The following is a 13,440-nucleotide window of genomic DNA, read 5'->3' on the forward strand; positions in this document are numbered from 1 at the left end:
CTTTTTGGAACGCAGCCTCACTCATTCCCTTACGTATTATCTAAAGCTGCAGCTGAATCGTTGAAAAGAGACCAGATGGCCCCAAACCCCAAAACATTTACTATCTGGCCCCTCACAGGAAAAGTTTGGGGACTCTAGCTCTAGAACAGCGTAGTTAGCCCCAGGCTCAGCTGGGGAACTTAAAATCCATACTATACCCAGGCCCTGCTGGCAACTTTCCTGACGTAATCGGACAGGGATGGGGCCTGGGCCTTAGTATTTTTCAAAAGCCTCCCCCTCCCCCCATTGACCCTGAAGCGCAGCTGGGGCTGGGAAGCACTGACACAGGGAACGCGATCTTGGCAAACCGTGCCCCAGCACAGCTTTGAAACACCAGGTCTAAAAGCTCCCGGCTGGCTCTGCCGTCATTCAGCAAACTCCAATGATCTAGCTCTGGTCACGCTCTCCTACGGAAGGGCAATCTTAGGGTAGCCTCGGGAAATCAAAGCTGGAATCAAAAGCTCCTCTGGGGAAAGAAATAAGAGTAAAATAACCTATAAAGCCACGCCTTCAATCAGTATGGGCTAAAAACACTGAGCTTACTTTTCTTCAACTTCTCCGAATCATTCATGTCAGTCCTTCATTTTCCCAGTAGAGAAAGTGAGCCCCAAAAGTTACGTGACTTGTCTTAACATCAGGGCACACTCAGAAGTATGACGTAAGTCCCCATCCTCCTAGACCAGGGGTAGGCAAACTTTTTGACTCGAGGGCCACATTGGGTTCTTAAACTGGACCGGAGGGCCGGAACAAAAGCATGGATGGAGTGTTTGTGTGAACTAATATAAATTCAAAGTAAACATCATTACATAAAAGGGTACAGTCTTTTTTTTTCAATAGTTTTATTCATTTCAAACGGGCCGGATCCGGCCCGCGGGCCGTAGTTCGCCCACGGCTGTCCTAGATGAATCCCATCCTCTGCTAACAGCGGAAACAATGTATGTATATTTACACACATATGTGCTTTGTGGTAGTGGTAAATAACACACACACACACAGGCATACATATTTTTTTTTCATGTCCCCTTATGCTAGGCTGATCTACCTTCTATTTATTCTCGTAGACAAACCCTTACCCTGATACTAACTCTGAAGAAATTTGTAAATTCAATATCTAGGAGTACGTTTGCTTTCCCTTTATAGTGGGGCTTAATGAATGTGCTGCAGGAACACTGGGGCGACACAGTGAACCCAGAGTCCCGCTTGCCAGGGTCCAGTAAAAGCCAACGGCCCCGCTCGCGCACAGGTCACCAGCAGCATGTGGGGGACGGAGGGCAACGGCACCACAGTCCGTGACCGTGAGGAGATCACGGTCCAACCGCCAAGAGATTTCAATGAAGCGTGGGCCCCGAGGACCATTCCGAGAGCGGAACCGGGATCGAGCAAAAGTGAAGAGACTAAAGCAAAAGAGGGCTATGTGTGCCGGGCTGTGTCGGTGCCGAGAGAAGAGGCGGCTGCCCTGGTCACGGAGCAGCGCTGACGGGACGGAAGGAGGCGGGTAACACAGGTGCGGATGCTGGGAGGAGGAGGGTGACACCGCCCTCGACCGAAGGGGATGGAAGATGATAGCCCAGGAAGGTGTTAGAGAAAAGGAGAGATGCCACCTGAATTTAGAGGATTAGTAAGAATATGTCAAGTGCCCTGGGCTGGGGTAGGAAGAACAGGCTGTGCGATGGGTGGGGAGGGGACGTGCCCCGTGAGGAGCCGGGAAGAGGGCTGGAAGGGAGGGCAGGTGCGGGACATGGGTCTCTGCCGCTCCGTTGGTAACTGAGGGACGCTCCACGTCCCCAGGGCCCCCGATGAAACACTGCTTCCTGGGGACGTCAGCATTTATTTCTTAAAATATGCTTCTCCTGACTGAGAGCTTTGAAAAATACTGGGCCGGACCCAGGTAGGCAGGTCTCGTGACTGCGGAGAAGTCGGCCCATAATGAGCTAATGTGCGTGTGACTATACAATACACGACGTGCGAGCACGTTTCACCGGGGAGCCTGCTCTGCTGCCACAGGGGCCGTGCGGAGGGGCCAGGGGGCGCAGGGACTCACTCCGGAGGGGTTCTGGGAGGAGGGGAGGCCTGGGGGACGCGAAGCAAGGCCACTCCTGAGTGGAATCCTTAAGCGCCAGCACGTAAACTCAGCAGTGCTTACTCGACACCTGGATGCCCCTCTGGAAACCTTCGTACACGGTTCTGACGTCGTCATAGAAATACGCCATGGGCTCGTCACTGTCCAGGAGCGTGGATCTCCGAGCGCCATCACTGCCCTGCGGAGGAAGACAGACAGGTGAGCGAGCACGCGAGAAGAAAGCACTAAAGGGAACAGCCTCACGTGCCCGCCCTGACCCCCGGGCCCTGGGGAGCGGCTGCCCCGTGAGCAGGCGGTGTTTGCTGAGTGAATGAACTGAGGGGCGGCAGGGGACCCCTCCTGTGTCGGCTCTTAGGGAAACGACCTGCCGTTCAGTTTCGCGTCCACACGTTATCTACAGTCTTTATTTTTTAATTGAGGTCCAGCTGACCAGATGCTCTTTGCGATCATTTCCACTGTTTCCCTTTGCCAACTGCACTGTAATTGGCTGGGAACTTCGGTTTCTCAGAGCATCTGCCAGTTACGATCATTGGCTACAAGACGCAGGATGTGCAGACACGTCTGTGCATGCGTGTCGTGCGCACTCACAGCTACGCAGAGCTGGTGCCGCGGTGCGCCCTTCTCTGCGCTGTCTTCCCCCGCTGGCTCAGTGAGCACACCTGCCCAGCAGACTCCTGACCCGTAGCCCAGTCATCCTAAGGGGCAGCTGTTCTCACCCTGTGAGCTGCTGCGCCCTCGGGACCTCAGACACTGCAAGGGGTCCAGGTACCCATAGGAACGCCAAGCAGGCCTTCGAGACTGAGGAGTCAAAGGTCAGCTACTGTGATGCCAGAGCCTGTAATTCCTTTTAACTTCAGGAAGGGGCCTTCACAGTTGCCAATGATCAGGAAACACTGCCTTAGTTAGGGATATCAGGAAACACTGTCTTAGGGAATCAGACAGACGGTACCAGGACTTCTGGCACCACGAGAAAGGACTGCTCGAACGTGGGAGAAGTCGCTGCTGGCCTGAGGTGTGAAGAAAGGAGACAGGAAAGGCTTCGCGAAGAAGAGGCACAGGCCTGGGTCTCGTAGAGCAGTCCGGCTGTGCAGGCAGAGCTGGTGGGAAGAGCCATGTGGAGACCCTCCCTAAGGTAACGAAGGCCAGGCATGTTTGGGTGGATTCCTTTTCTTGTTGTGTTTTTTAAAAAGCATAGTTTTTAGTTGATCTCAGAGAGGAAGGGAGAGGGAGAGAAATAGAAACATCAATGATGAGAGAGAATCATTGACCGGCTGCCTCCTGCACGCCCCCTACTGGGGGTTGAACCCATAACCCGGGCATGTGCCCTGACCGGGAATGGAACCGTGACCTCCGGGTACATAGGTCGACGTTCAACCACTGAGCCACACCAACTGGGCTTTTGTTGTTTTTTAATTATAATTCTTCTCGCCTCCTCCCACACGCTCTCTTTCCTCCCCTCCAAGTTGTTATTTACAATAGTGAAAAATTTTTGAATAACACCAAGGAAAAAAATGACTAGCCCCTATTACCAGTGTGGTGAGTCCCTTCCAGACTTTTTTCTATGTTTTTACATTTATATACCTTCTTTTAGTTTCCACTAAGCGCTACCTATGTGTATTTAAAACTGAAACTGCTAATAATTTTCTGGAGTTAATATCACCTACTCATATATTCCTATCTTCACACACTCTTCTCTAACTTGGCAGAAACTTTCTCATACCTGTAGCCACAGTGCCAAATATAGTTAGTAACTACAACACGCTACTTTAGAAAGCAAAGCAGTTATTCTCCGTGTGCATAAAGATGGAAATACAATCATGCGTCATTGTTGCTTAATCGCTAAGTCTGTTTTCCCTTCTGTAAAATGGGGATACCATGTGTCCATGTCCAGGGTTATTTTCAGTTAAACTACAACTTTCCTGTTTCCTGTAAAATATGAGTATGTCGACTATTACTCAGACACCCTGTAACATGCCCTAACTACAATAACGGTCCTTCTTAGCCAATGACTTTGCTATAAACAATATTCAGATTAAAATTCAGCCGAAACCGGTTTGGCTCAGTGGATGGAGCGTCGGCTTGCGGACTGAAGGGTCCCAGGATCGATTCCGGTCAAGGGCATGTACCTGGGTTGCGGGCACATCCCCAGTAGGAGATGTGCGGGAGGCAGCTGATCGATGTTTCTCTCTCATCGATGTTTCTAGCTCTCTATCTCTCTCCCTTCCTCTCTGTAAAAAATCAATAAAATATATTTAAAAAAAAAATTCAGAAGCAATTTTGTGGCTTTGTAGTAAGAAGATTCAGAAACCTCTTCAACCCGGGAAGCCACCAAAAGACGCAGGGCATCGTGACTACGTAGGAAGAGAAAAGAGATGGGGAATTAAATGCCAGAGGATGGGAAGAAGAAAAGGCTAGGAGGAGGAAGAGGTGTGAAAAGCCTCTGCCGTGAACAAAGGCCTCCTGGCCGAGCTGCCTGCACCGGGGCCTGGAGGCACAGGCAGCCTGGCCTCCACAGGGAGGGCTGCTGACGCTGCTCAGTGTTTTGTCTACAAAGCCCAGGCCCCCTCACTCCCCCCAGGCCCTCTGCTGAGTCGTGCCCACACCTGTTACCGCGAAGATGAGAATCAGGGGCTAAGACACAGAGCTCGCTCTGGAGGAGCCTGATGCGTATCCTTACGTGACCTGAGGGGCTCCAATGAGCACCGGCTGAGCCCAAGAGCAGGGAGGAAGTCGGAGTGAATAGACCAGGGCAGCCTGGAGTCTGGAGCCCGGCTCGCCCTGGAGCCGAGGCCTCAAAGGATGACCAGGGCGACGCACTGCCCTTGTAAGAAAAGCATGTCACTAGCCCTTCGCCAGGTCCCCCGAATGAGCAGCTCTGGGGCTGTGGCTCAGCAAGCCCCCCTCCCCCAAATCCCAAATCCACGTGCAAGTGGGAGGACCACCGCCTGGAGGCCTGAAGGTCGCTCAGCAAGCCCCGCCCCGAGAAATCCCAAATCCACGTGCAAGTGGGAGGACCACCGCCTGGAGGCCTGAAGGTCCCGCGGGGAAGTGGTGACGATGGGTGATGCGTGAGAGAGAAATCCACAAGGAGCGTGAGCAGGGCGCCGAGAGCAGGAGGAGGGGAGAGACTGGGGACATCCACAGCCACGGGCCTGGTCTAGGGCTGCCGCACGTGGGAACGGGGAGAAGGTGGGCGCAGGAACTGTATGCGGAGAAAAGAAGGGAGAGTTGGAGGACTGAGAAGACAGTGCTTCCATTTTATCAAAAACAGAAGACTGGGACCTGGGGGTGGGTTTGAGAAAAGAGATTAAGCTTAGCTTTCGATATGTGGTGACCATAATCCTTCAAGACAGGTCAACTTCCCCAAGTTCATTTTGGGAATCCCTGCTGTAGAGTATAATTTGATAACAGACTTCTGGCTGAAGAAGTCTTCGGTTGGGTTCATTTTTTGGTGGCATATAACCCTCAGGACTTTGGGAAACGTGGAGGTGAAACAGTCAAACCGAAGTTAAAGGAGTTCATTATATCCCAGGTACAGTGATCCTCCCAACAACATACCCTGGGGACAAGGAATTTCTTATTATTCTCGTTAGCAATTAGAAGAATTAGCTGATGTTTGAGGATGAAGCAGTACATGGGCTCTGTGCCAATTTTAGGCCTAGGGGAAGAGGGGGAAAGGCCGCATTGCCGCTTGACTGTGTGGCACGCCCGTGATTTCACGAGAAGAGACGGGATGAATTAGGCGTGGCGGAGACCAAGCAGCGCCGTTTGTGCTTTGAAATGTGTTGCTCTGGAAATGACCACGTTCCCGTAAAGATCCATTTTCGATGCGCACGCATGTGGCCATGCTTCCCGAGCGAAAGGCTGCATGCAAACATGGTGTCAGGACCTTGGCCACACCCACAAGGGGCGAGGGACTGGAGCTGAGCGCCGGGGAGCACGTTTGTAGCAACTGGACTCAAAACATCTGCTTGCGCCACAGAAATCGAGCCATTTCAAAAGCTGGGGATTTAATTCTTGGGTTATCCAAGCATGTGTGCCTATTTTTAGGACTGCCCACTTAAATAAATAAAACCTTCAAATTTGGCCTTCTGGACTTCTGATATAATCTGCAGATTGGGGGTGGGGATGGGGGTGTCAGTTTTGCTCAAGAAACAGGGTGAACAAAGCAGATAACCCCAATCAGATGTTCAGAAATCAGTAAGACTGTGAGTCAGGGAGGGTTGTGGGCCTTTTATTTCTTCTGCTGTGCACTTCTTCATTGTGGCCATATAATTTCCCAGCTTTGTTAAAGAAAAAAGATGGTGAGTGAAACCCCCACCTGTCAAACCAGAGGCTCCCCATGTGAGCTGGGTTAGGAAGTGCAAGTTCAGACTCCCCTTGGGGGCAGCAAGGGCAGGGCCTCAGTAAACATGAGTGTCAGTGGTTCCCAGACTAGAACCATAGCCAGCATCTGGCACAAGGAGCACTTGATGGTCAGAGGCATTTGGGGCCACCCCCACATTGAAATGCAAAAGCAAACCACATCTAGAAAATGGACATCTACGTACAGGCCACAACTACCCCTCTCCTTAGCCTGCTCTTCCCTCTATGGAGAGGGGTGGGGGCAGGGCAGGAAGAGGAAGAGGAAGAGGAAGGGACACAGGGTCACAGGGACACAGGTAGGAGGGGAAGGAAGAGAGAGCCGAGGAGGAGGAGGAGAACTCGGTAACTTCTAAAGGGACTGTTGAAGACTTGGCTGGATTTTAATGTTAAATCCATCTGGCGGGGGGAGGGAGGGGCGATGGAAGCAGCAGGTAGAACCACAGTCCCAGGGAGTAAAGATGACTCATTCTTCTCTCTTTCCAGTATCCTCCATGTGAACAGACTCCTCCAGCACTTACATTCCAGACGGTGCTCATGGCGCAGACCACCACCACCACCTCCTTCTCTCTACAGCAGTGGTTCTCAACCTTCCTAATGCCGCACCCCTTTAATACAGCTCCTCATGTTGTGGTGACCCCCAACCATAAATTATTTTCGTTGCTACTTCATAACTGTAATGTTGCTACTGTTAAGAATCGTCATGTAAATATCTGATATGCAGGATGTATTTTCACTGTTACACATTGAACATAATTAAAGTATAGTGATTAATTACAAAAACAGTATGTAATTATGTATGTGTTTTCCGATGGTCTTAGGCGACCCCTGTGAAAGGGTCGTTCAACCCCCTTGAGAACCGCTGCTCTACAGACAGGCACACACCTCTTTTTCCATCCAAGGACCCTGCAGCGAGGCCTCTGGCCCCCAGTTCTCATCCCAGCAGCACCAGATCTCCGAAAGGTCACACTAGGGCCTTGAAGGGCCAGCCCACAGTGACCCCCCCCACTCCACACTTTCTGAATGACCGTGGGCAGGACAGGAAAAGCATACCTAGACTCCCCATATGCTGAGCCGTAAAGGCCACAAGGGAGCCCTGAACCCTCAGATCCACTACTTCCGGTCAGCATCTAACCAGCTCACTTCCCGCGATCCCTTGCACCCAAGCGAGCACAGAGAGGGCAGGACCATCACATGACGATGCCGCCGGCGTTGCCATCTGAGCAGGAGAGGGGCAGGCGAGTGCGTGTTTACTGGGCGCCTGCTGCAGGCCAGCCAATCTGCAGAGGAGAAAACAGACCGAGGGGGGGCTGTCTTGCCTCCAACATCCAAAACGTGGGGGAGCCGAGCTTCAAGCCCAGCTCCTCGGCCGCCTGGTAAGTTAGGAGACTTGTCTGCGCTTCACAAGCAGGCTCAAACGGCCACGCACTGGTCCTCTCGTCTTTGAGAGCCAGGCCCCGACCACCGCTGCCTGCCGGGGTGGCTGGTTGCTCGATGCCTTCCCCAAAGCCGAGCCTTTGCACTTTGCATTCTCCAGCTCCCGCTGTCCCCATCAGAGGATTCCCTTAGGGATGGGGAGGCTGGCAGTATTAACAAACTGGTTCTACGCTGCTACACACACCTCAGTCTCAACCACCCTCAGAAGGGAACACAGTACCCCCACCCTGTGAAAGGGGAGAAAGTTTAGAGCCACAAAGTCCAAATTCTGCTAACCCCCCCCCCTCCCCACTGTCCCAGCACCACGAGCCGGCCCGGGCCCCTCCATACACCTGCCATTCAGAATGTGTGAGGCGTCCCTCGCTCCTGAAGCGAAGGCTGCAGGGCCAGAGCCCAGCGCGGCGCTTTGCGGCCTGTGAGAGGCTGGTGTGACCCGGGATCTGTGTCCAGAGGCTGGGAATGCCTACGTCCGTCATTTTCCACTTGGCGCATGTTGAACCTGCTTCGGGGAGGCTATTTTTAAACTTAAGTAAGCATTACAGCCCTAGCCGGTTTGGCTCAGTGGATAGAGCGTCGGCCTGGGGACTGAAGGGTCCCAGGTTCAATTCCGGTCAAGGGCACGTACTTGGTTGCAGGCTCCTCCCCAACCCTGGCCCTGGTCAGGGCTCGTGCAGGAGGCAACCAATCGATATATTTCTCTCACATTGATGCTTCTCTCTCTTTTACTCTCTCTAAAAATCAATGGAAAAATATCCTGGGGGGGGGGGGAGGATTAACAAAAAAACAAACCAGCCTTCCAGCCCACATTACGGCCCACATGCTCCCTGCTGGATGAAGCCGGGAAGTGGCATCATTTCTACAGAGTGACATGTGCTTTCAGGCCCGCGTCACCGTATCACCGTATCCCCATACAGTGACCTGCGGCTTTTCTTCCTGGTAAAAGGAACCCAGGATGTTTTTTTCTAAAACAATCCCCTTCCCTGCTTGGAATTCCTGAAGACAGCTACTTGGTACTCCTGTGGCCTGGTCATGGCACCCAGCTCAGAAACTCCTCCCCCAGTTCCCTGTACTGCCCACCCGTCCCCTCATCGCCCATCCACCCAAGGCCGCTTCCCATGGCCAGCGAACCCTCTACTACCGCATTCGAAAACACTAGTCGCTTTAAAGTTTGTGGACAAGTCCAACAACACGTGGAAACCCAGTTGTTTCCTATAATGTGAGTTTAGTAAGAAAAAGTAAGTTAGCCAGGTTTTCATAGTTATTAAAAAGCCCACGGTTTTAGAAAAGGTGCAAAAGTTACCCACCGGTATAAAGTGCTGATGGCTGCACACTCCCAGAATAACACATCTGAGCAAAACCCCCTCTAAATACCCTCTCTGCAGTCCCCCGGTCCCCGGCCCGCCTTGTTGAGGGTGTAGGATGAGGAGAAGGCAGAAGCTCGCGGGATCAGCTCTGGCTGCTGCGCCCGGTTGGACAGCTGTGTGTCCCCCCCGCCCCGCCCCCCCCGGTCCTCACTCCCATTCCTGAGAGCTTCTGATGGATGTCCCACTGTGTGCAGAATCCCAGACCCCACTTCTGACCTAACCTGCCCCCTTTCCTCCTCTCATTTCCATCACCACCTTCAGACTCATTTCCCTGCGCATCCATTTTCAGAAGAGCCTGCTCCTAGGACCAAGAGCTCTAGCCAGTGACCCCTCAAATTTAAGTTTCCTTCTTGCCCTTAGTTATCGCCCCCTCCAGCCACAGGTACAACACATACCTTCACTGTAATGAAGGCAGCACGACTGAGCTGTGCACCCGCCACGGACTGGCCGGTACAACTCCGCCTGCTTGGACGGCTGTTTTCTCATGTGCACAATGTGCGGGTGGAACGAGGAGACCTTTACGGAAGAAACTGGCATGTACTGAACACTTACTGCGGGCCAGGGACCCTCTGCGTATCTCCACACGGTCCTCTTACCAACGCGCTGGAGGGAAGGCACCGGCCCCCGTCTCCCAGATGAGGGCCCTGAAGGTCAGGAAAGGCGGGAGCACTTGCCCAAGGCTGCCTGGTCCCAGCAGAGCAGCGGTCCGGCCTCGGCCACATCTTTCTGCCCCTGGTCCCTTCCCGCTCCAACATGCTCTCCTAGGTCCCTACTGCAGCCGCCGTGCCGTGGTCTGTGCCCTGACCAGTCCCTCATGGTTTCCATCACTCCAGTGAAGGTCTTCTTCACCGGGGGGCAGGGGGACCACAATCCCAGAGAACAGACCGAGACCAGCGACAACTGGGACATTCCCATGATCACTTGGGAAAGTGATTGAGGGGAAAAACAGACAGACACACATATAAAAATTTGCTTCTAGCGTCTGCTCAAAGTCATGCAGCAGCAGAAGCAAACTCCCTTCGCAAGACGGACTCCTTCCCTGACCGGGGAAAGACCGGCCCTCACCTCCCTGCTGCAGGCTGGGGAGCTGCCAGTGAAGGCGGGACACAGCTCTCCAAACAGGATGCTGAGCAGACCACGCTCACAAATTTAAAAAAGACATTGGGTTGCCCGGCTGGTGTGGCTCAGTGGCTGAGTGTTGACCTAGGAACCAGGAGGTCACGATTTGATTCCCAGTCAGGGCACATGCCCGGGTTGCGGGCTCGATCCCTAGTGGGGGGTGTGCAGAAGGCAGCCGATCAATGATTCTCTCTCATCATTGATGTTTCTCTCTCTCCCTCTCCCTTCCTCTCTGAAATCAATAAAAATCTATTAAAAAAAAAAAGACACTGGATTCTGTTGCTAGCACCAGCTTCCCTGTCCATTCTACCGTTTATGTCTTTATCGCCTTCCTGCACAGGTGCAGAGCGTGAGCGCTAACGTCCTCTTTACGAGCCAGATTTGTGAAAGGAAATTTCACAAGCTGTGACTTATAGAAGACCTCAGTGCTGCGGCTTTAAAAGAGTGTAGCTGAGAAACAGCCAGTGTGGGCAGGGATGAGATGCAGCCAAACCAAAAAGAGCAGATTCTCCTCATTTTAATATCCAGTAGAGTTTATGGGGAGAGGAGGGTGAAAACCGCGGATGTGGAATGGGAAGTGGGGTGAGCGTGGGGACTGGCACCGGGTGCTCGCTTGTTTTCCAAGCAGGAGCGAAGCGACAACATTTTCATCGGGCGACCAGCCCCTGCCAGATACACAAGCTCCTGATTAATACTTAATGGGATGAATTAAGTTCCTCTTTCTGCCACAGAAGTCCGTATGATGAGTGCGCTCTAGACAAGCATTTATAATTACTAAGTATCACCCAAGGCTAATCTCAAATCCAAAACTTTAAGATCTTCTTTTAGAAATGCAAAGCAAATTTTGCAAACCCAAGACCTACAAATTCTGAAAATCTGAGCTAAATCCATTTCTAAGAAAAATCAGGAAGCCTATATGCCAGGTAGTGAAATTACAGATTCTAATTTTCTTTGTGCTTATCTGTAGTTCTAAACTGGTCTACAGAGAAAATGTATGAGTATTTTAGTAAGACTCAGTGACTTCATGCTAAGCTGGAACTTAAAAATCACATTGTAAGTGTCTCCACAATTTCTCATACAAGAAATAAGAATTAGGCACTTTTTAGCTACTGCTAAATTATAAACATCTTTTTTAAAAATATATTTTTATTGATTTCAGAGAGAAATCGAGAGGGAGAGAAAGATAGAAACATCAATGATGAGATCCCCACTGGGGATCGAGCCCACACCCCAGGCATGTGCCCTGACCCGGAATTAACCTTGACCTCCTGGTTTGTAGGTCAACGCTCAGCCACTGAGCCATGCCGGCCGGGCTAAATTATAAATATCTTGAATCCGCACTTGCCAAGTCCTCTTCTCATAGTGAGGGCAATGCTGCTAGGAGACATCAGGTCCTCTGCCGGGAGAGAAAGAATTCCCCAACCCTCACTCGCATCTTTTAGAAAATACTAGATTCTACTCATCATTGGTAGGTGATTAGCTGAGGTGAAATATGAAGCTGACCTTCTACACAGGCATAAAGTATCTTAAAGCCACCTTTCCTCAGCAGTTCACTCCTTCTATTTTTACATTTGACATGAATAAAACTGGCGTATCTTTTATACCTTTTAAGAGTTTCACATTAATGAATCCAAGAAATTGTCTAAAAGAACTAAAATCTTCTAAGTACCAAGAAGCTATATTTAGGAGGGCTCACTCTCCCTCCCCGACATGCCTGCCCTCCGGGAGGGAGGCCTTTCACCTACATCTGAGAGCGGGAGTGAGGCAACTGGCGTTTTACAACACTGTTTTTCATATAAGTCGAAAGCAACGCGCACGAAATGCACTCGGAGTGGGGCAGGAAAGGAAGGGACAGCGCAGAGAGCAGGGCAAGAGTCACCCGCCGAGCACGCGGCTCCGGTCCCCTCACGTTTCTACTGACCAGGGGAAGGTTCAGAGGCGGAGGCAGGAGCAGAGCCTGGGAAGGACAGGGAGGCATTTCGTTCTCCTCGGCCATCCCACCATTCAGCCCGCGTTGCATTACGAGGGCACGCTCTGCTCCGGTGTATTTTCCTAACAATGACAGCATGACCTTTCGTTGCCCGAGGGATATGCAGCCATGGCACTCAGCAGCGCAACCCCAGGCGCCCCCAGCGTCCTGACGTAGCTCTGTGGCCACGTTATTCTGGCAAGTTCTATTTGAAATCCCAGAGTCCCTTTCAATGGCTGGGGGATGTGTTCTAACTTTCAGATACAGCACAAGCGAAATCCTTCAGTCTGACATGCGTTTGACAACCCTCTTCTCTGCTGGAACATAAGGCCTGGAGAGCTGGGGCTCGGCCTGTCCTTCCTGTCGCAGAATCTTGGGGCGACCGCAGGGCCAGCGCGGGGGAGAGGCTCGGGGACTTCTAGAACGAGCCCCTGCGTGACAATGGGCAGACCCCTAGCCAACACTACCTCATCGGTCCCTCTGCCCGACACTCTGGCCTCCACCTCCATTTACAATTATCGGCAAACTTCTGTTTGTCGGGTCCATCTTCCCTTACAAAGTGCCCCGCAAGCAATCACGTCTGACGGGGCGTGGCTCGTCTGGGGAAAGGCAGGGGAAACCCACAGGCGGGCCAGCCGTCCACTTACCGCCACCTCCACCGACTGCATGGAGAGGTCACATGGCGGCTTCAGGGCCCTGGGCCGCGTGGCGTACCAGAAAGTGGTGAGTGCAGCGAACGCGCCGAAGCCCATGAGCGTGTTGGTGGGAAGCGTGCGCACATACTGTCGGAAGTCAGCCAGCTCTGGCATCCGAAAATACCGGAACAGCTCGTGGGCCTGCATCGTCCCGTGCCGGTGGTGCCCTACGCTGACTTCTGTGGGGAGAGAAAAACACCATGTTCATTCCAGGGAGGACTCCTGCAGATCCCAGAGCCCACACCGGACCCGATGGCCCCAGCCTCACAGCCCAGGTCCGCTCCTGGCTGTGTGATTCCGGTTTTGTAAAGATCCCGTTAGGAAGCATTTTACTTCTATCAGCCTGTATCAAGTTTTCATTAATCACATTTACAA

The 13,440-nt window shown here is 52.2% G+C and overlaps 1 protein-coding gene across 2 annotated transcripts in view; it reads right to left on the reverse strand.

Moving 5' to 3' along the window:
• ACSL1 (acyl-CoA synthetase long chain family member 1) overlaps window positions 1–13,440 on the reverse strand; it is a 57,479-nt gene that overhangs the window by 25,089 nt on the left and 18,950 nt on the right. The window contains exons 2-3 of one of the 2 annotated variants that reach the window (XM_081084084.1): window positions 13,018–13,244; window positions 2,183–2,297 (exon numbers count right to left, since the gene is read on the reverse strand). In XM_081084084.1, coding sequence (XP_080940210.1) covers window positions 2,183–2,297; window positions 13,018–13,212 — 310 coding nt within the window. In that variant the 5' untranslated portion in view covers window positions 13,213–13,244. Of the gene's footprint in view, window positions 1–2,182; window positions 2,298–13,017; window positions 13,245–13,440 lie in introns of those variants that run through there. The other variant, XM_081084085.1, reaches the window with a different exon arrangement.

The sequence above is a fragment of the Myotis nattereri genome (genome assembly GCF_964212035.1).
Source record: "Myotis nattereri genome assembly, chromosome: 2".
NCBI classification, from domain to species: Eukaryota; Metazoa; Chordata; class Mammalia; order Chiroptera; family Vespertilionidae; genus Myotis; species Myotis nattereri.